The sequence below is a fragment of the Falco cherrug genome, chromosome 1 (genome assembly GCF_023634085.1).
Source record: "Falco cherrug isolate bFalChe1 chromosome 1, bFalChe1.pri, whole genome shotgun sequence".
Classification (NCBI taxonomy): domain Eukaryota; kingdom Metazoa; phylum Chordata; class Aves; order Falconiformes; family Falconidae; genus Falco; species Falco cherrug.
In genome coordinates this window covers 124,411,692-124,434,644 of record NC_073697.1, presented here as the reverse complement: position 1 = coordinate 124,434,644, position 22,953 = coordinate 124,411,692, and the positions used below count along the sequence as shown (strand labels likewise).

At 41.6% G+C, this 22,953-nt stretch overlaps 1 protein-coding gene across 3 annotated transcripts in view; it reads right to left on the bottom strand.

Moving 5' to 3' along the window:
* CEP112 (centrosomal protein 112) overlaps positions 1 to 22,953 on the bottom strand; it is a 171,832-nt gene that overhangs the window by 5,422 nt on the left and 143,457 nt on the right. For all 3 annotated transcript variants that reach the window (XM_055727580.1, XM_027808185.2, XM_027808186.2), the window contains one exon: positions 12,328 to 12,417. In XM_055727580.1, coding sequence (XP_055583555.1) covers positions 12,328 to 12,417 — 90 coding nt within the window. The remainder of the gene's footprint in view (positions 1 to 12,327; positions 12,418 to 22,953) is intronic.

The window sequence follows — 22,953 nt, the reverse complement described above, 5'->3', positions numbered from 1 at the left end:
TAATTTTGTTTTAGTTACCAAATTGCTTCAACCTACTGTTGCGACCACAAATCAAAACCTCAGCCTCACATCTGAAGAAGCCACGAGTTTCACCTTCCAGCTCCCGGCACGCACACGCGTACACACGTGAGAACCCAACAGAGTTCACTGCAAGATGTGCCAATTACCATCTCACCGTAAAAGCAAGCCGTGCCAAAATATGCATTAGGCATAATATAATTATCAATACAAAAGGATTAAAACCATCTGATGAAACTTTAGGGGAAAAAAAAAAAATCTCTCTCTGAGTCATTCCGCCATGCAGAAGAAATCTCCAGATCTCTATGCAAAAAAGCAATTAGAGGCTTTCCCTGTGAACTGCAAGTGATGCCACTATGCAAATCTGAAGGAAAAAAATAAATGGTGAGACAGGAAACCTTGTTTGAACTCTGCTTGTATATAAGCCATGAATTTATGTTTCTGAAAGTTACTCCAATAAATTTATGCTACTATTTCTATAAAGGCTTTCAAAGTTATGCATAGGTGCTTTGCCAGGATAAATATTTTCTGAGCCAACAGCCAGTTTGGGTGGGGACCTTGATAGAGCAGCAGCATATATTTCAGTTAATTCAACACATCACATTTGTTCTTGGTGAGACGGGAGCAGAAACAGGCAGCTAGGACAGCAAAAGGCTTTTATTTCCTAACTTTTGAAGAATAAGATCTGTTTCACGAGTGAGAGGGTCTGGACGATCGCCTTGCCAACACGTTGGGGTGACCCAGCCAGCCCAGAAACCCCACGGCAGGGGCCTGACTCGCACCCAGGCTCCGTGCTTCCAGGCGATGCCGATTTCGGGAGCTGAGCCCAGACTCCGATACAACTCACCACACCGTGATCTAGCCGTGCCCCCCGAGCCCCCAGGACTCACACCAGCTTCCTCCAGTGCCAGGCACACAGCGAGAGCCCCTTAGTACCATTTTTTCTAGAGGAAAGTCAAGAAAGTTTCGTCTTAAGTAGCTGCAACACAAATTGTAATACAGCTCTGTGAGTAAAATAATGATCTAATTGTGCGACAGTTTGCTTTCAACCAGGTCACTGGTTTTAATAGTTTAATCTGCACGTGTCCTCTAAATACCTACTTTCACACCGCTGTTAAGGTCTGCTGTTAACTCTGCAAAGCAGCAAGGGGATGGTTCCCTTCTGACAAAGGTGTTTCTTGGAAAGTCAGGAAGAAATACGTACTGTGCTTTAAAGTCTGGGTAGCTATTACTGGGTCAGCTGAAAATGGAGAAAGAAAATGAGAAACAAGCCCTGGTAGCTGAAGTATTGCTCGGGGCTGATTTCTTACTCTATTTCAGAGAGAAGACTCGCACTTTTTTTTGTCAGTGAAAGCTGTTTTTTGGGTTAGAACTGCAATTGGTTTGTTTGCTAAGACAAAACGTGTTACTTTCAACTGCGCTCGCTAACAATTGCATCATAATAAGATAAAAATAAGATCCCAGCTGTTTCCTGTCACATCACGATAAAAAACATGCTGGTATTTTTGGCTGAAGTGACTATCAAGGTTTATTGACCCAAGAGAGTAAAATAGTGGATGGCAAAAATCAAAATCACTTCTTAGAAATGAAAAATAACATACAGTGGGCTAAGGCGTATTAATTGTAATGGGGGAAAGGTTGTTTTTTTTTTTTAACACTTATTTCTGACCAATGGAAGCTATGTCTGCAGGAATGTTTTGCGTGTGCGTCTGTACCTTAAAGGCTTTTACAGCCTTAAGCTGCCTCCCTAGGATCCACAAATACTGTGTCTCCTCTTGCACTCTTGAGAGATGTTTAAAATTGCAATACTTCAGCCCTCAGGAGGGCTTTAGTCCGTTGGATGTGGATAGCTCTATTTCATTTACTGTTGTGTTCGTTTTTCTTCAGTCCTGAGAAAGCTTTTTCTAAAAATTCATTTTGGTGAGTTGATTTAATCCACGAACCCCCAGGAAGGTTTTATAGCTTTTAATATTAAGCTGCCACACTGGTCTTTGTTTATTCAGGTTGGTGGCTAACATATGAGGTTGAAAGTTTTACCATCAATCATCTTTGGTGTCAGCAGAAACAACTGAAAGCTGAAGTTGCCACACATAGCTCACGCATGCTTAGTCATGAGATAAATCAGAAAAAAGAGAGATAAATATCCACACAATTACACAAAGTGATGCAAAATGCTGGGAATTGGTAATTTCACAGACTACAACGAGATCTGGTCATAGCTGGGCATTAACCATTCTCAGAAGAGATAAAAGCTGGGTTTGATGCCCAGAAGATAAACCTCCAAATCTGAGCTTCCCAAACCAAGCCGTCAGGCCTGGCCCAACGCTTTTCAGTAACGTCAGATGAGTTTCTATTTTACTACTTCAAGGATTCTTCAGGTGGCACAGTTCAGTTTTGCAGCTACTTATTGTTTCTAAAGGCTTCAGAAGGATGTTTGTGGGGCTGGGGGGGAGCACAGGACCCACCAGGGACAGGTCCCATTGGCACCCAGCTGCACCCTAGTCACTCTCCTGCCTGTTTAAAATAAAAATCCAGGAGAAATACGGTATCTTCAAGATGACCAGAAGCATTGTAGTCTGTGCGCTAAGAACAGCCAGCAAAGCAGAAGAACTTCTGCTTCCTTCTGTGCTTTGCTATACAGCCACAACCACGCCATGACTTCTCCAGGTTCCCAACAGCCAGCTCCCCCCTTCTTACTTCCAGGAGGTCTGTGATGCCAAGTTTATCATCCTGAATATACTGGCCCTTGTGCAAAATCCCCACCTCATAAAAAAATTAAAAAATTACACACACACACACCCTGCCCCCAAATGCAATCATCTCCACATCTCCCAACTGTAGATGACTTTATTTGTACCAGAGGAACATACAGAAAATGCAAAAGAAACTCTGAAGTAGACATTGCCAAAGCAAATGAAGGGACCACAGAATAACTTGTTCAAGTTCCTTTAAAAATAATAAATCTTGCCTTGAGGGGCATGAAGTTAACATTTTGTTTATGTCAGATAAGAATCAAAAGGCAGTTCACTCAATGAAGGTGTTGTGGGTTTTTTTAGTATCTTAATTTCTGCCTGTTTATAATAGTTAAGAAGGGTAATAATTCCATGTGTGCCAGGAAATACTAGGATAGTGACCAAAAGGCATAATTAGGATCATTTTAATTATTATCAAATTTTCTCCACGTTTCAGGGGGAATAAGATGAGAAAAGTAATTTTCTGCATCTCTCAAATCCTTTCCTGCATTATTTAAACAATGGTATGTTATAATGCCATTTAAAAGAGAAATCTCTTTAAAAAGATTATGCATCTATTCTCTAGTACACTTCTCTGAAGGAAGATGTGAAAGATCTGCTGCAATAAACCTGAAGACAGGTTAGGGTAAAAAAGGTAAAAATAACTCCTTCAGCCTTAGGCAAATAATTTCAGACTAAAGTATCATCCTTCTAAATGAGGATAATAATAATAATAATAATAATAATAATAATGATGATGATGATAATGATGATGATGATGATGATGCACAGGTCAACTTCATTCAGGTGATGTGAAGATTGCTGAAGTAATTTTCTGAAAGCACTTTCAAAGGGGCAAGCGAGGGACAAATTACTGCAATGCCATCCCAATTAAAAAAACCAACCCAATCAACAAAAAAGCAAACAACCCAAAAATGTCAAAGTAATGAATAATCACTGCTTGCTTGTGTCCTCCCTAACTGCAGTGACTCCACCTTTGCTTCTCAGAGCTCCTGAACTCCTACTCCTGCAAAAGTGCTACTACGAGCCCCTGCGGCCCCCTCCTTCATCGGCTGTGACCGAGGAGCCACATCTACCAAAATCTGCAATTTCCTTAAATTTCAGATGTCTCAGGTTTCTGTTGTAAGAGAATATTTAACTGGAGCTTCAAAGCATCTCAAACCATTTTGAGATGAAGAATCAAACGATGTATCCATCTTTCCAGTGAAGAACGATATCCACTGCTTTTTAGTCCACATCCTCTCTTATTCGAGGCAGTGGGAATTTCTATTCTTACTGTGCAATGTACGTTGAAATACGGTTCTTCCAGATTTAGAGAAACAGAATGCAATTTGATACAAATGTTCTCATGCTCTTTAGAAAAAAATAATGAACGCTATAAATCGCATGAATTTGGCTCAGTGGAAAACAGTCACCAAGCAAGATCAGCTGAGCAAGTTATTTTGTCAAGTGTACACCATGTTTTTCTCCACTGAGAAAATCCTGCTGGAGAACCTCCTCTGTTCTGACAGTTTCAATAAAACATAAATTGGTGGCATAGCCGTCCTCCTTGTTTTCCTGTCTTTAGCTAGTAAACCATCGCAGCGTCCAAAACATTTTTGCCTTGTTGTTTTACTAACCCCCAGGGACCTCCAGTTATGCTGAGCTGCTCGCCGAGCACTGAGCTTTCTGCTCTTTTTTTTTTTTATTTTCCAACCTGCATCCAAGAAGCCTTATTACTTATTACAGTGGCTTGTATTTTGATATCTTTTTCTTAACCAAGATCTCCCACCTGGAAAATCCTCTGTAGTTCAGCAATGTGAGTCTATATAATTCATAGCTGCAGAGGAAGGGAAGGGAGGCAAAGCTTTTTTTTTTTTTTTAAAAAAAAAAAAACACCAGTGGGCTACATATGGCAAGAGCAGCATTCTTGGGATTACGCGAGCTGGAGAGGAATAAAAGCTTTCACTGTCAACACCATACAACAACCAGGAATGTTGTGGCTAGAAAATCCGCGCTGTTCTCTCAGCCTCCCCCTCCCCAGGGCTCTGCTATTGTTCCAGCTGGGATTTGGAGGATCCCCGACTTCTTTCCCCCTCCTTCCACATGACTCATCACAGATGCCATCTTTGTCCCTGAGCACTATTTCCTCCAGCTCTTGTCAACGCTGTCCTTTCATCGGCCGGAGTGGCCAGGCTGCACCAGGAGGGTCCTGCCCTCCGCCGGGCGCCGGGGGCTCGGGGATACGGGTCACCACCCTAAGCAGCAGCAACAAAACCTGAACCAGCCCAGGCACCAGGGGCCAAAGCTGGGACACAGGGTGCTCATTGCCGGCTCCGCCAATTCCCAATACGCCAGCAAGATAATTAAGGCTGAAATAAAGCTATAAGCATTTTTGACACCACCACCGGAAGGTATTTATGTATTTCAGTTTTCCATTCCGGCATGTGTTACCTTCCATATAATCCTTTCCATCTTGGGGCGGTTCAGCAAGTCAAGGTTTCAGCGCCTGATGCACGGAGGTGCTGAGCGCCCACGAACGACAGCCAGAGCTGCCAACACTCAGCAGTGTGCAGGATGCGGCTCCCTATCTTCACACTGGCTGTGCGAACAAGCAAACCTTTGTAGATAATCATCAGAAACTACTTTAGCTATCACCATTTCCTTCTTTTTCAAGAAGAAAAATCTAATCAGCATCTCAACTGGAAAAGCCGCCGTTAGGTTTTGGAAGCATCAGGGTGGGGTAAAAGTCTGCTCTTGGGCATGGGTGGGGGTGGGCAGCGCAGGCTGCCACGGCTGCGCACCCCACATGGGCTTCTGATGGGGGGCATTGGGCACTGATTAAATGGCAAACAAAATAATACTTTAGAATTTAAATGATATTCAAGATCAGCATAAAGTTGGTCTTTTCCAGTCCTTTTTAGCCCCGGCCAGGCACCTCGTCACCTAGAAAAAAATGAATGGGACAGCTCACTAATTGAGCCCACACCGGAGGTGAGGTGCCTGTGCTCTTCTGCCATTTTTTTTTTTTTTTAATTCCCTGCATTAAATACCAGCATTGTTGCCCTTTGTAGTCCCACTTTAAACCCTTCTGAAAGAACAAAATTCGCTTAATTGGTAATATGCAAGCAAACCACAGATGCTCTAAAATGATGTACTGCTCTCCTAAAAGAAAGTTCTTTTTCTCAGTCACTCCTATTGTCTTAACAGAAGCGCTAGAAAACTGACATTTTAAAACACTCTCTAATTCCTGCATGCCAGCATATGCTTCTATTCCTTTTTGGTAAAAACCACTCTTTTTCCTTTTAACTATTTGTTCTGTAGTTGTTTCTGTTTTAAAGTCTTTCTCCAGCTGGCCACTTCGTTCCAATAATTCATTCCCTTCTATAAAGTGGGTATACATTTGTGTGTTTTCCGGTTGTGTCTGATTACCACAGCTAACACTTGATCGTTGACTTCCACACGTACATCATCATCATCTACCTCTTTTCCCTTTGACAGTTGCACAGTTGGTGAGAGCCTTCTCTCCCGCAGTTCCTGCCATATGGAGCTCCTAGGAACTTTCAACTCCATTGATTTCCAGCTCCTTTCAAATCCCACCTGCAAATCTGTTTTTCTGTGCTTGAATCTCAGCTTCTATCTCCTGCTAATCTGAAACTCCGTGCTATACAGTATCATTTACCATATTCAGTTTAATTCTGCATTCCTTTCATGGCAGGCCTCCCAAGAAAATGCTATACAAAATGTAAAATAAGTCAAATGCAAAAGCATGACTTGTTCTAGCAATCTCAGTCTTCATTAAAAATTGGGGGGTGCTTTTGTATCAAAGTGATCAATTAATATAGCAATGGAACTGCATGTCTGGTAGACACGAGCTAACGTAGAAGTGGTAGAATTGGGCTCCAAATCACGTCAGTACTCATCTTACGGTACCTAAGCCAACATGGCCACACACCTGTAGGGGCACCCGTATCCATGAAAGGTCCCTTACAGGGATATAGTGGGAATCAGTCCGATTCTTCCCCATCAGCCTCCATCGGGGCGTCTGAAAAACGAGCAACTAAGAAATGGATGTTCTGGTCTGCGCATGCCGAACAGCCTGGCCAGCGCGCTCCCGCTCACACCAGATCCTCCACTGCTTGGATGTGGCTCTCCAACATCAATAAAAACGTTTTAAACTTCAGACTTGTTTACCGTAATTAGTGAGGAAAGAAATCTTCCGTGGTGCTGCCTGCAGACACTGTGCCGGCAGCTTTGCAGGTGGCAGCCTGCGGGGAGCGACCCCTCTCTGCCTGTTTGTCCCCTACGTTTTTCACAATATACAGACAAACAGGGAATGTTTTATGGGAGGAAAACAGCTGAAGGACGCAGAACCCTCCTGACCCCCAGGGCACGGGGCGCTGGCAGAGCACAGGGTGGGCAGAAGGACCCTCCTCGGCCACGCCGAGCTGCAGAACACTCGCTCTCCAAATACAACCCCTCCTGCTCCGTGCTGGCCGCGTACAGAAATGGCAGGAACTCCTTTAACGTGACGATATCTAGTGTCGCTGTTCTTGAAAGTCACAGTGGAAACTTCTTTCAGCCCCTCACTCTCTTCTGCGTGGCCGCAGAGGCTGCTGAGCCCGGCTCCATCGCCTGCTCCCCGAATCCCTCCTGCGGTTCAGATCATTCCAATCTGGACGAAGCTTGCCATTTCTGTGGGAGCAGAAATGGGTCTCTGGAGGAAAATTCTGGAAGTGTTTCAGTGACGTGGGTTGAAGCAACCAGAGCAAATGGCAGAATTTCATCACTGCCTCCAGTGCGTGCTGTTTGTTTCTCAGTTTCCAAAGTGCTCGTCGGCTCTGCAAAGCACACGCTGCCTAAATCATCAGCTGGCCACGGAGCTACCTTTTATTTTTCAATGCAGAAGGTAGAGCTTATTAGACTGATTTTAGATGACTCTACCATGTTCTGAGAAAGACAACCCTTTGAGAACGTGTGGGAATTCAAGGCAGGGGCCCCAGCAGCTTCTGCAGTCAGCTGAGGTGCCTGGGCTAGCAGCCCTGCCACGGGGAGCGCCGGGGCTCGCACCAAACCACCTGCAGTGGTCCACCCACCTCCAGATGGAGGCAGCTCCACTGCCTCCACGTGATTTCTCCTGAGCACATACAGCAGGGCAGGACGATGGAGGTGAGGGCAGAGACTTGCTGTGAATTTATCCGATTGCATTTAAAACTCCGTGATACCTTTAAAAAGGAATCTGAAAAGAAATACGGACCAAACCCCCTAAGCTAAAGGGACAACGTGCCTCAAATCTTCCAGCCATCCCTATGTTAAGAACCACCCGGGACCCCTACCCTGGACCCAGGTCCTTTGCTCGCAGCTCCGCAGGCAGCAGCCCTGTTCCCATCAAGCAGAAGGGGTGGCAAGTGTTAGAAGTTCTCTGTGCTACACAGCAACTAAAATTGCAGAACGATGCATCACGGCATTCATCTGAGAACAAATATATTTAGTTGGCATGGAAACAGTAAGTTAAGCTGAACGGGGTAAATATCTAGCAGCCTTGAAAAACCAAGCGAGTCAGAATAATACACATTACCAATGAAAACGGGCTGAATACTTTTGAATCACAGCTCTTTTACAATTATCACTCCTGTTTTCATTTGAACATGAGTGAAATCCACTTAAACTAAGCCATTCCATTTTATTCCAAATACTTCTACAACATCCTTATTCAGATAACTCTTCTCTCCCTTTTTTATAATCTATTTGAGAAAAAAGAAATTAAAGGGCTGGAAATCTACATTGGTATTCGCCTTCATTTCCTCAGTAATATACATGGATTGAATATAATTGATTTTCCGTCTTCAGAGATCTCTCTCTTTTAAGACTCTATTTGTGACTTGACTGCTGGAGGACTATTCCTGAGGTTTCAGTATCTACAGTGTTGCTACTTCAGTTGCTTGCAAACATGAGGAACATTTTCCCTCTATTACTCCCAGTCAGAAATTTTACATCATACTCAATCTACCCCTACAGTTAAAAACATTAGAACATGGAATGAAAAGAACAGTTGTTTTTTTTTTTTTTTAATGAAAAAATTCTTGCATGCAATTCTTGACAGATTCTTGGAGCTTTTTGGTATACCGAGTTGGGGTGATCAACCTTAAAAGAGGAATTTGAAATGAAAGGAGGTATTCTAAAGAAATCTTGGTAATAAAGCAAGAAGATCACTACCATTAATTTTTATACAAGCCCCAATTCAGCAAAATTTGTTGCACATGCCGAAATTCCTGGATACATTAAGGCACATGCTCAAGCCCTCAGTGCTATGCGTCATTTTCAATTACACATTCACAGGACGTAAAGTCTGTTGTATTTAGATTTAGATTTTTTTAACTATGACTGACAACTGCACAAAGCCATATGACTCAAGAAAGAGAAACATTTTTAGTAGAATGAAAGATCGTTCTATCAGAAATCTTGTCTTCCATTAGATCCAGGCACGTGTCAGAGACAGCCAAGCGATACACTACAAGAGTATGTGATACAGGAACATCAGTTAAATGGGATTAGGTGACAGGAGGCCAGCTCCTGGAATTACATAGTACCCAGATGTAGGAAACGTCAGCACTGCTTTGCAAGGAAAAGGTTTGGACACATCCCACTGTCCTAGCAACCTTCCCAGCCTGCTTTAATTGCCTTGGGACTATATAGCAAAACCGCATAAATATATATATATAAAATATAAATATATATATATACACACATATAAATATTTAGTTGTATAATATATATAAAATAAATACATATTATGCATCATTTTATTTAATGCTAGTTTGCCACTTCCCATGAATACAATTACATACGTCTTAAGAAGGTGGCCACCTAATTTCTGAAGGAAACATCCAGCATTTTGAGATGAAGAAAGCTGATAACAGTTCTGAGACGCGAAGTGCAGCATTGCTGAACACATGGACTGTTGTCCTAGCAAACCATGCTTTGGAGAGACAGGACAACCTTTATGGAAAAGCTAAAACCATTTAGGTTAGCCCAAGTGGGAACAGCTCCCAGGCACTTTTGACATTGGAATTCATCATTCAGAGAACGCTGCCTTACTGCACCACTGATGGAGCACCACAGGTACTACGTGATTGTATCTACTTCCCCTGTAAAGAGGACTGAACAAGTAAACAGGAGTAAACACCTGTTCATACAGGAACATGAAGTATTGGCATGAAAAAGCTCCGCAAAAACAACAGCTCATCTTCAAGCGCAGTGCCATGCTCGCCTCTCGACAGCTCAGGGCTTGCCCCCAGCGTCCTGCCAGTCTATCTTCCCCCCTTATTTATAGGATAGTTTGTCTTTCTGGATAATTAGAATAAAAAAAGGTTAAGTCTGTGCGATCACCACAGGGTTATTGTAACAAAGAGTTAAGCTTCATGGATCTGTCAGTCACTTACAGACTCAAGAGCTGTAAGGACTTTGCACTGAAAAAAAAGACAAACATGGAGCACTAAGATACCACCCAACAAGCCATAACGAGAAACAGCTTTTTATTTTTAATTAAAAGCACAACAAAATGTTTTTTCATGTCTCATTCGTTTGTTTGTTGTTGTTATAGAATCAAAACACAAGATTTTTCCTCTTAATGAAAAACAGAAGCTGTTTAACCCTCTCTCTTCCTTATTTATAGACATGCAAGAGCGCAGAAAAGTGGCCTTTGTAACAGCGCCAGTGCAAATCTTGGTGTTTTGTGCAATTCCAATTCAGACAATATTTGGTGAAAGGAGAAAGCAAGTTCTAAGCTATTGCCTTAAATATTTCAACTCTCTGATCGACTGACGAGTTGTTAGCTACTGCTAATGCTTGATGAACATGCTTACAGGTAGCCTGGCCAAGAGAAAAGAACTGGAAATATGTCAGAGCTGTCACTTTTGCATTTTTCTTCTGGAGAGATAAGTGTAACTAATGAAGTAACCAGTCACAGAGAAGACACACTAACAACCTTCAACATGTTTGTCTGCAAAATAGACCAAAGCCACCTAAAGGCAAAGATCTTCCACAGCTCCAGCTTCTTCAGAGTCCCAGCGGATGAACGGCAGAAAGAAGCCCACCGATGCACTCCGACATGAGCCCTCCCTAAGTCTGTAACATATTCCTGCTTTGTAGGAAAAGCTCTAAGCTGGATGGTGCAATGTCATTTAAATAACATTTCTGTTCTATTTATACCGGGCAACGGGCCATTCCCAGCTGAGCTAGTCCTCCTTTAATTTAATGGATTAATCAGGGAAGCCCTGTGGGTTGGTTTGGACCCGGCGCTCATCTAAGAGAAAACCTGGAAGGCAGAAAGAGGGGACCATCCCCTGGCATCTGCATGTCTAGCCCTCCAATGAAGCATTTCACAAGTCATTTTTTGTTTCTTTTCCTGGATCCTCTCTTAAAATGGGTCAGAAAAAAAGCAAAATGGCCATGGCAGAGATTAAAGAAAAGAGATTTGGAAGAGGATCTCACAGCGTGCAGGGCAGTGCTGTTCCCTGGGAGGGACAACCATGCGCCAAAGAGCTGATTTTCCTTCTTCTTCCCCAGGAGACCCTTTGAAGCCAAAATGCAAGGCTTGTAGCCAACTCGCTCATTGCACCAAATTCCTCCGACGCTGCAAGCACTGCAGCTAAGGGTGACCCTGGCCCGGCACCTGGATTTGGGAGGCAGAGGGGGAGGAGAGCTGAGCACCGTCTCTCCCGAGGGAAAATACGGGAACGTAAACACCAAGGGCAAACGAGGGTTCCCGTGTGCAAGAAGGATGACAAAAACTGGGGAAAAAATATTTAAAATTCATGATGATTATTCTCCTGAAACCACCCCAACTTACTATTCCTGCAGTTATAGATTTATAAAGGCTTTATATAGGATATATGTTATAGATACTTCTTACTCTGCACGAAATAAAGTTCTCAAATGCTGCAAAAACTGATTTGTATTAGAAATCTGTGAACTTGTGTGCAATTCAGATATCCACCACCTGTACATTTTCCTGACTACTTCAATTTAATCAGGGTTGATCGCAGATCATTGACTTTCCATTTCAACACCAGCCTGTAAACTACACACACCATGTTGCCTGAAGCACACTGGAACTCTGATTTCACTGAAAGTGTCCAGAATAATTTTAGCGCTATTAATCATATGGAACTGTTTACAGACAACATGCTAGGACAATAAATGCATAAGATCAGGAAGAAAGATTATTTTTAGCTCAGTTAGTGTCCCATTATAAATCTCCTTGTACAAGCCATTAAACAACAGGTTAGAATAGTCTCAGAAATCTCTATTAAACAGTACAGCCAGTTCAAAATAAATGCATCATTTAACAGCTAGAATAGTTAAAATACCAACTTGAAATAGAGAGCATGAGATAAGTATTTGCCTGTAGGGTTCAGACAGTTTAATTCTCTTTTATTACCCCAAAAAAGAGAAAAGAAAGCTAGCTGAAAAATTTTCAGGGAAATATGTGCTTTTGCTTTCAAGCAAGGTATTATTTTTAAACCTCGAACCTCCTCGCCCAAGGGGAGAGGAGAGGGGGGACGGTGCCCGGTACCTGCTCGTGGGTCTCCAGCTCCCTGCGCTGCAGCTTCTTCTCTGCAGCCCGTGCCTGAAGGCGGTAACTCTCCACTTCATCTTGTAAGACCTGAAACAATACCAAGGGATGCAAAACACAGGTGAGAAACACAGGATGGCAGAAAAACTTACAGGTCATGTCTTTCAATGAGCTGATTAAGAAAACAGTGCAGTATCAGCCCAGCTCTTCAGCTGCAGATGCTTCCAGCCACACGTGATAGCTGCTAAGACCCAGTTCGGCCACCTTTATGGAGGAAAGTTATTCTGCACGGGTAAGACCATTGCTTGAACAGGAGTAGTTAGATCTTAGGAGTTCTATCTTATCTCAGGCTCCAAGTATTCATACAAAAAATGCAGCAAATACCCTCAAAGGTTGGAAGGGAAATGGAAATGTTGCAATTGCAACAACTGCATTTGCATTTGCAATTGCAAATGCCTCAGGTTTTTGTTATCATCTTATTTGTGCTTCCTAGGAACGCTTCTGCAGTGTACCAATAACTTTTCCTTTAAGCCAGAGGAATAATCCTCTCACTGGAAAACCTTGTCTGGAATTTGCAGTGAAAATGTATTCCATATTATTGAAACGGGATGCTCGCTGAGACGAGGGGCTCCCCTCCTGCCCTGCAGCAAAGTCTAGCATGTGATCTACAAATGAAGTATAAATGGCAATAAATAAAAGGAATATTATGATCATGTCACTTTACCACAACTATCCAGTCTTTATTTAGTTCAGAAATAATCACTTCTAAACCAAGCTCGTAAAAACGCATTGACAAATTTATTTTGTCATCATTGTTCTTCTTATATATTTATTTTTATTATGGCAGTCCCTCAGAGCCTTGATCTTTTTGTTATACGCTTAACAAAAGAACAGTCATGCCCCAAGGAACTGATAGTCTATGTTATTTCTAACAGATACACACCAAACAAACAATACAGAGTTTCAAAGATTATTTTTTTTAAAGTTTCCTAGTCATTGTTGAATGTTTGAATACACACTTAACATTTACTTACACATTTACTAAAAGCTTAGTTACGTTGTCAGCTTGAATAAAGGCATTGTTAACTGCAAGTGCTGACTTGAAGCAAAGTGCACAATGTGGATGTTAGATTGACATCAACACAGAGGCGGCTGTGGAAGCAGAAAGGGAATATTTTGAGTTATCTTTTGTATGCCAGGAAACCAGGGCACTGCTCCCCACCAGCTGAAAAGCACGGTGTAGAGTCAGGAGTGGACCCGGGGAGGGACTCACGCTGGAGATACGCTATAAATGGCACAGAAGGTGCCTCCAGTGTTGCTTTTTAAAAAGCTGAGCTGCTCCGAGACCTTCTGCAGAGCGCCCTTGGAAGGAGGGACCGGCGAGTCCACTGCCTCTTAGTGCACTTCGCAGAACGTGCAACATGGTTAACATTGGCTTCCTCCTAGTAGGACACCCCTGTATAAACCAGGACCATTAAAAGTACTTGCAGTGCAAAGATTTAACAGAAGAAAACCCCCTTGCTCTTTTCCACAGCACTGAAATACTGTACTCAAATAATTTACGGGATAAAATTGCTATTGAGATAAGATAAGAGGACTACTTATGATAGATCTTGCATGTTGTTTTGAAGTGATGCCAGGCATTAACTTTCAAGTCTTATAGCTATAAAACTATTACATGTTCTGATGCCAAAAAATGTTACCAGACCCAAGCATGAACTTCAGATCTGCCCAGGGACTTTTATGCTATCACTGCTTCTGAGAAATGTTGAAATCCAGGCTTTGAGTGTAGAACCGGTTTTCAATACTCAACAAGTCTTGCAGCGCCAGGAATTTGCATTAATATAATGAAATATATGTGTGAATTGGAGGCTTTTTGTTTTCTTTTTGTACATCTAGTTTTGTAAGGTAAAACACAAACAAGCACAGCTTGATTTAACAGCTGAAAGGATCAGACATGCCATGTAGGAATGCCGTAAGGAGCAGGGCCCTTCCATGGATCACCAAAGCCCCAGTGAATTTGACTTAAGTCCTGCCGTAACTCCAAGGAGTCCAGACAGAACTGGTACAGGATGACTCTCAGGACCATGCACAGGGCACAGAACTGGATAAACTACTAAATATGACCTGTCTTCTCCTGCTGTTCCCACATGACCAGCTCACACAGCCCAAACAGCTTGGCACGGTGAAAACTCCGTCGGGAGGGAGCTCGCTGCTCATCAGCTGTCCGACCCGCACTCCCTGCTGGTGCTCCAGAGCACGTCTGGCTCTTTCACAGGACTCTGAAGATGGTCGGTCAAGAGATAACGTGTATGTACAAATGAATATGTAGATATATATGTCCCCGAGAGCAGATTTATATCACACTCCATCACACCAACCTGCAAGTAATGAATACAAACCAGGACCTCAAATTGTTCCTGGTGAAGAGGACAACACACACCGGCAAGGCAGGGAATTGTGCGCTCCTGTCCCCTTCCTTAAAATCTCTGTTTTTACTTTTCTTACAACAGACAAACGTATTTTGCAGAGCATAAAATGAGAGGTTTCTTTAAACCTGAGAGTTTGCAATGCGTCCTAAAGTAATTTAACATGGGAAATTCAGGTAACACAGTCTTCGTTAGGTCCACCTACTCTAGACAGTGCTTGCCAGCATGGAGCGCATGTATTTTGTTCCATTATGAGAGCAATATCTTTAACGAGTACAATTTAGAAATCAGGTATTTTTACGACAGCATACAAGTGTAGCAAACTTTCAAGTTTTATAATTATCCATTCCCCGATTGCCCAAACCAGAACATACTGTATGAGTTTACAGACGTTGCCAATCACATCAGAACTGGCTGTTTTGCATTGGGATGGCAGAAAAAAAGACTTAACTCTGCTCAGTCGTGCACACCTCTAACCTCACCACTCCTGGACTATTGCTGTGTTGCATAGCAGTCCCTTTGTAGAATCTAGTTTTGTGTATAAAGGATGATCCATGAGTAATTAATGTTCATTTGGGGATTTCAGCTTTCCTATCAGCATAAGGACAAAAAAAGTAAAACCAAAAGATCAGTATTTGATCAAAGCCATGCCAAAAAAAAAAAATCCAACCAAAAAACCCCCATCAAAATCTCATGGTTGCTGTAGATTCCTGCATATGATTAGCTCTGAAAATAATAATTAGATGTAAGCAAGTTTGTTGCCTATGATTTTAATTTTCTAGACGGAATCATGATGGATGTCATGAATAATGCACCCTTTTGAAGATCACACTGAAAATTCTCTCTATTGTCAAAAAGCTTCACACGCGGTGGCCAGAGCCTGCGTGCTGATAGCTGCTTCTGAAGCTACCCAGGTCCCAAAAATCTTTTTCTGTATCTGACAGAGAAGCTTTTATCACATGGAATACTCTTTAAAAAACAGCAGAGGATTTACCCCAGGTACACCACAGAGCACCTCTTTTGTAAAATTAAAACAATGGGGTTTTGTTTGGTTTTGTTTAGAAATGCAGGTTTTATTCTACACCTTCAAAGTGTCAGATTTTGCCCAAAGAGTAATAGAGCTTATGTTTAATAACTGCTGAGATGAATAAAAAGGGATTATATATATATATAAACAGACCAATTTTTAAGTGCAGAGCCTTTTTTCCCTAAATGGAAAACAAAACCTAACTTATTTAGTTAATTTTTTCCAGGTACAGAATTAATCCCTATCCCTCAGCTTTGCTAAGTTGACTTGCATCACTGTTACAAAGACAGGTTGGTTTTGTTTTTTATCTGTTAAACCGGCTTTCAAATGCCATGTAAACATGTTTGCTGTTGAACGTCTACACCATACCTGACCTTGGAAGTGCTTTGTGTTGGCCTGAGAACAAAGAAATGAAACGTTTTGCTTTCCAGCCCAGATATCCTACACTTTGAAAGGGTCTTAAAAATGTAAATGAGATAATAAGCTCTACTGCAACAATGTGGGTGAATTACAGCTGTATAAAAGGAACATTCATTTGATTTACTTATAAAAATGGAAAGGATCCTAAATCATATTGGAAATGTTTTGGTCGCATAGAAGATTGAGAGACACAAGAAGGATGGAAGAGAAAAGCAATGGCTTTGAGAACATGCCAGTGAAATATTACGGTCAGATTTTGGAACCTGAAGGGGAGCTGGTGGGCGAGTCGGTGCTGCCCCTGTGACACACAAAACCTTTGGGCACCGGCTGGTACGAGAGGAGAAGGGAACATCTGAGCTGCATCTCTGGGTAGGCGCAGGGTTTTTCTCCTGTTATTCTATTGTGGCTCAATTATCACCAGCAAAATGTTTAACAAAGTTCATTTTGAACCCAGCTCTGCTCCTGGAGCATTTTTGAGATGACAGAGTAGCCCAGATGGAATTAGTGCCAAGTTTGGCTTGCGTGGCTCACGGAGATGCTGGGATGATGCACGAGACTGGAGGAATCCAGCCTGGCTTCTGGGTGCCAGGCTCAGGCTGCAAAAAAGTTTTCCTTTTTTTAAAAAAAAAAACCAACCCAGCTTGTAAAGCAGATAGTTTTGACAAGGTGCCATAGAGAGACAAAAAGGTATGATGCCAGTGTTACAAAATCCCTTTTCAGGGCAGGAATACATTTTTGGCATTAGTTACAGGGCTTAACCTAAATCAACTAAAAGCTGGGAAGAGAAAGAGTTCTAAGAATCACATGAACAAGTATGGAACGGGAATATATGAAGGATTTAGTCTTTAATATATGAAAACTGATTTGATTATCCTTTAACCACAGGATGTTTTAAAAAAAGAAGTGTTGGATTCCCTGAAAGAAAATTCAGTTCTGGAAGAATTACATAGACAGAAATAATTATTATTTTCAATTACTTGGTATTGAGTGTTACTGTGCAGATACTGAACTTACAAAGGTGTGATGTTTTGCTTCTTCACCCCGAAATAATTCCCTACTTTTGGTGTGTTCGTGAGAGTAGATGGGGCTTGAACCCTGCTCCCATCACATCAGCGGCAGGTCTGGGATCACCATGAATTGCCTCTCTGGCACCGAGGCTTGAATAAATAAGTGACACTTATAAGGAAAGGAAAATCTTCTAAAAAAGGTTAAATACCATTATATTTTCACTTTGAAACAAAAAGCGTCAGCAGGAAAGCCACTGCTGATCCTGAGCAGATTATGCCAGATCATGGCAGAGTCTTTTGTTGATACACATATGCAATTCTTCTCAGCGGTGCCAGCAGCTCTGCACACGTGGATGTGCATCTGTATCAAGAAAAGACCTCGATATTTATGACCAGCGCAGAGTAATACTACAACCAGAGGTAGTAATAGTTAGCACTTTTCATCTTCAAAGAATTTTTCAAACATTACCAAATTAATATAATTAGTTAATGAAAGATGCAGTAATAAAAGCTACCATAATTACCTACTGTAGTTTTAATTATCTCCTTACTAATGTCCACAGAAGAAGGCTTCCCACTTTACATCCTTAACACGTGTGCCAACAATAATTCTGAATACAGGCCCCTCTTCAAGTGCCTTCTAAATTCAAATTACATCCACTGCTGTGTTTTCCCTCCCCATTCACAAGAAGAAAACCTAGCTCTGGAACCTTAACAAAAAGCCATGCGAATCTTTACAAAAACGAAAGCAAATTTTCTTCCAGAAATATATAAGGAGATGCTTTAACATTTTGTCATTAAAACGCTCCATCCTGAGTAGCTTTACCTCTCCATGAAGCTGGAAGTATGGGCCATCTGGACAAAACCTTCTCCTCTGTACTAGGCGGTCTCACAATTCAGAGTCAAATGCAACTCCATTCAAAGAGAGCGGGCCAAGTACCCCATCAAAATTAACCTCACAATTTTTTAAAGTAATCATTATTTTTGCTATAACATTTTATGGAGATAAGTAACTTTGGGTTTATTACTACTATAAATAAATTGGGCAAATAGATCTATGAAGATCTCTGGTGTAATGCCATGAGTCAGAGCAAAACAAGTGCATTTTGCTGATGTTGGAGCCAAACTGTTGGTGTTTCCTCAATGGTTTTTGGGTGTTCACAGAGCTTTTGTCCACTGACATCGCTCTGAACGTCGGACACTGCTCGCTCTCCGTGCTGCATTCCAGCACACAACTGTTTGAAAACCTCTGGACTTAAGTTCTCTCTTGTTTTCGGTGCAAAGCAAAGGAAATCTTATGGTTTTAACCTAATACATATGTTTGCTGTTCACATATGGCAAATTCCTTTCTGGTGGGAACTTTTTCGCTGTTGTTGCAACACACTATATATCCAAGAAGTCTCCTTTGATGTTGAACTATTGCTCCACTACTCATTATGCTACTGATTCAATATGAAAGGCAAAATTTCTGTGGTTTTTGTTAAAACAATAGCTTTGTTTTTGCAAACAAAGTTTTCCACAACCTATATGCAGGGGCCAACATTACTGCAACAGAAAAGAAAATCTATTATTTTATACTGAAAACAGTCACGGTGTTTAATAACACAAATTATTCTTCCATCCTATAGGTAACATTACAATTACTATTATGACTGTACAGAAAATGTATGCATTATTGCTTCTCAGGAACAGAAATTAAAACACCTCAAGCGATATTTTACATCCCTCTACCACTTTCCTTCCATTCATTGACCTCCTAGCCTTTCACCACCAGTTCAATCCCATTACCTGGGTGCAGTTGCTAACAACGATGTAGGGGGGTGGGGTGGGTGGGGAGGAGAAGTCCTGCAAAGACCAGCCTGCACGGTGTCCTACTAGGCAATGACAGAAGGGCAGATCTGGGAATCTTTGTGCCTAATATATAATTTTAACCACTAAACATTATTTCATGAAGAGTGAACATGAATTACAACATGGAATGAAAATGCAAATGGTAAGACCTTTTTAAATGTGACCCTAAAAGAGATGGTTGCCCATTTTCTGCTATCATTATGAGCCCCCCCCCCCCCCCCCCCCCCCCCCGTTTCTTTGGTCATGAATTAGATGGGGGCAATTTTCAAAGGCATAGAATTCATCAGCTCCCACTTGGAATAATCTGAACTCCTATACTGGGCACATTTGAAAGTCTGGCCCACTTTGCTGACATGTCAAAATGGGAGCAGAGATCTTGCAACCCCCCAAGCCGTGGGCTTTGCGCATTCACTCAAGTCAAGCAGCTCCTTTTTGCACCAGTCCATACTGCTTCTGAGATTTGCCAGTAGGAGATGCCGTTGTGAAGTATAACAATTTCTTCACCCAAAGGAAGAAAGCAAGGGGTTCAGGAAGGCAAGGGAATAATTTGACTCAAAGAACAGAATCAAGTCTTTCTAGTAGTAGTGAAAAATTCTTAAAGTAGGTCACTTAATGTAAAAGAAACATATAGGCAAACACTTTTCCAGGTGGAAGGCTCTAATGATATGCTATTTTCATTTTTCGCAATGTACAGGCAAGACACTGATGAGCAGTGTGTTACACACTTTGGCTCCCGAGTGGATCACCCGCATTAGTCCCTGAGCAGTCTAACACTTTCACATCAGACATCATCTGGATCGGTGTCTTTGGGAGCTCCCCCGAGCGCTGTTAGGATTGTCAACACACGTATTTTCTCCCGATTTGTTCCTACAAAAAATACTGGTGTGCTTTCAGTGTTTTCTGTAAATATCTAGTTGAGCTGACCAAAGTCTTAGGGCCATTTTTCTGCAAAGTCTTTAGCCATATATCCCTAAAACACCTTGATAGGAACAGCAGAGCTATTCAAAGGCTTAAAATTAGGCTGGAGCCTAAGCGTTTTGCTGAGTCAGGGCTGCACCGCATGGCACTATAAACTCAATTCTTTTGAAATGCAAAGGACGTCACAAGGCAGAGCAAATCCTGCAAAGATAAAAATGGAAAGAAAACAGCAGCGTACATCGTAAAGTTAGGCATCTTTTTCAGGGGGAGCCAAGGAATGAGTCGGTTTTGCTTTGTTTTTAGCGGCTGGGGTGATAGGAGAGGGCGGGGGAGGCAAGGTCCCAAGAGCAGCCATAAACCTGCCCTCACCTGCTTTCCTCAAGGAACCCCAAACCCCCATGCGCCGTCGTCGCCTTCTCTATTACCAGGACATTTTAGGGTTGTCGTGACGAAGCCATTCGGAAAGCTTGTCAGCTCGGGAGATTTACTATAATGTTTACCTGGAGTATTTTGTTAGTATGCTTTAAAACCAGCTTATTTTTTTTTTCCCAGCCTCCACCAGTTTCATGGTCAAGAGCAGGGGCAGAGGTTGCCGAAAGGAGAAAACGGCTGAACTCTTTCCCCCTTTCGCTCTCAGAGGTGTAGACAGGAACACCAGCAGTTCACATACACCAGATAAAACGAATCTTTTAAACCTGAAGATACCATGACATCTTAAGCATACACTTAGGAAGGAAAAGTTCAGAACTCCATTTTAAACCACTTATGAGAGGATTTACCAAGATTCTGCCTAATGTTCAGCTGACGCATTGTCAAAAACATTTATCACAAACCTTTTGAAGTTTCTTAGCTCCCCTCTAGTTATTAAAACTTGAACTGCAGAGTTTGTTATCAGCCTCAGAGCACACGCAAAATCCATCAGGTATTTTTTAAGTCAACCTTTCAGTCTGATTTTGAGACTATTTCAGAAAATAAAACACTCCCAATCAGGTTAATGTCTGACAGATAATGCTGAACAGGCGTAACTGCTGCGCCTGATTGATCCATGAGACAATTTTCATTTCCTAATTTGCTTTTTATTAAACACTTTGCAATCAAAGGGAATGGCAAGGAGTCTGCCATCCTTGGAGCAGGTTTCCTGTGAAGACCTGATGTTGGCTTCAATGTTTTCAGACAACTTCTTGAATTTTTGATGCTATGTCATAAGAATCTCCAAAACGTCACATCAATGGATACGCTGTGCTAGTGAAAAACTGCTATTGTGAATACAAATTACCTGGTAAAACATCTGGTTCTGCTGCTTGCTGTATTCTTACCAACAGCTCTGCAAAACACAAACATCAGGGGCTCGAGCAGAATTTCCTGCAATAACGTAGAGAACGCCTGACTCATGATAAAGCATATTTATCAATCACTTGCTGAACAAGGCAACCTTCTCACTACCGGGGGCTTCATTCCCAGCTAAGTTTATCACCAAACTGCCACTTTAAGTGGGTGTTCGGAAACTTTACACCTGGAGACAGAGCAGAGGTTCCAATAGACCCCTATTCTCTACAAACACCTCCTTAAAATGCACTCCTAGCCACAGATGCATGAAGACCTGCAAATAGAAACATTTTTAACAGCCTTTACGAAGCATCTTATTTAGCTATGCTCTTTTAAAAAGTAAATATGAAAGGTATTTCTAATCAACAGGCTAATCTGATTCCCAGTAAGAACAAAAGAAAAACTACTTTGTGCAGTGAACTAGCAGACTGCCCAGTATTGCTGGAATTCTCCCATGACATAACACATATTCTCTTACACACACACACACAAAGGAATCTAATCATGGCTTTACACCTTTCAAAGTATCCTTAATCAACAATATTAACTTGCATAGCAAGCCCCTGCTTTTTGAACCAAACAAGAGTGAGCTTGACTCAACAGTGCCTGCACACTCGATACATGTAAGATGTGAGAGGCAGCAAAGTAGTATCTTCAAAAATTATGTCTGCAAGCCAAAAATGGGAAGATTCTTGACAGGGGAGGATGCACACTCAGAAACTTGGAAATACTTTTATTCAGAGCCTTTAATGACCTCCAACCCAATTACATTTGCAACAAGACATGACAACACAATCACTGCTATTTAACAGTATGTGCAAAAATTGTGCGTTTTTGAAGCTTGATTTTTTTTTTTTAATCATGTTGAGATGAAGCTCATTTACTTAAAAAGAAAAAATGAAAAATAACGTCCTCTGCAGCTGGTCAAACAGATTATGAAACTCTAATCTCACTAGCCTGAGGAAAACGAAAACTGTTTTTCAAGTATCTATTTTATAGAGCATTAGATTTATACTTTTTAAAAGACGCATTAACATAACTGATCAGAACATCCCAGAATGTTTCTGATCTAGTTAATCATATGATGTTATGACAGAGATACTTGTTGTCATAATGCCAATGGTTCTAAACATTTCTAAAATCCTTTAAGTTCAGATTTTTTTCCAAAATTAGACATGGGTAAGATCTATTTCAGCTTCTTCAGAAGTCTTTCCTTCCGTTTTAGAGCTCTAGAATAATAGTACAGAATATTTTAGGTAGACAAATACCCATGTAGCAAAGACCAGTACCAGGCCCCATAACCTATTTAAATATTTCTGCTAGATTTTTCTTCAAAACATTTTACTCTAATTGCTGCATAACTCATTTCTGGGAGGACTCACCACCTTATTTCTTCAGCTCTAGCATAATCTTTTTTGTTGAACTGGCATCATCAATAAAAAACTTAAGAATTTGCCTAGTTTAAGTTTATTGCTTGCACTTCCCTTAAAAGCAATCATTTAAACCACTCAAGTGACTCTTGCTGCGCCTCTGAGGACCGATGCATAGTGGACAATTTTGATCTGCAACCTTCCAGCAGGTCTGTGCCCTCCAAGCCAGCCCTGGGAAGGTCAGACAGGAGTCCCTGCTGTTACAAGCATCACTGCAA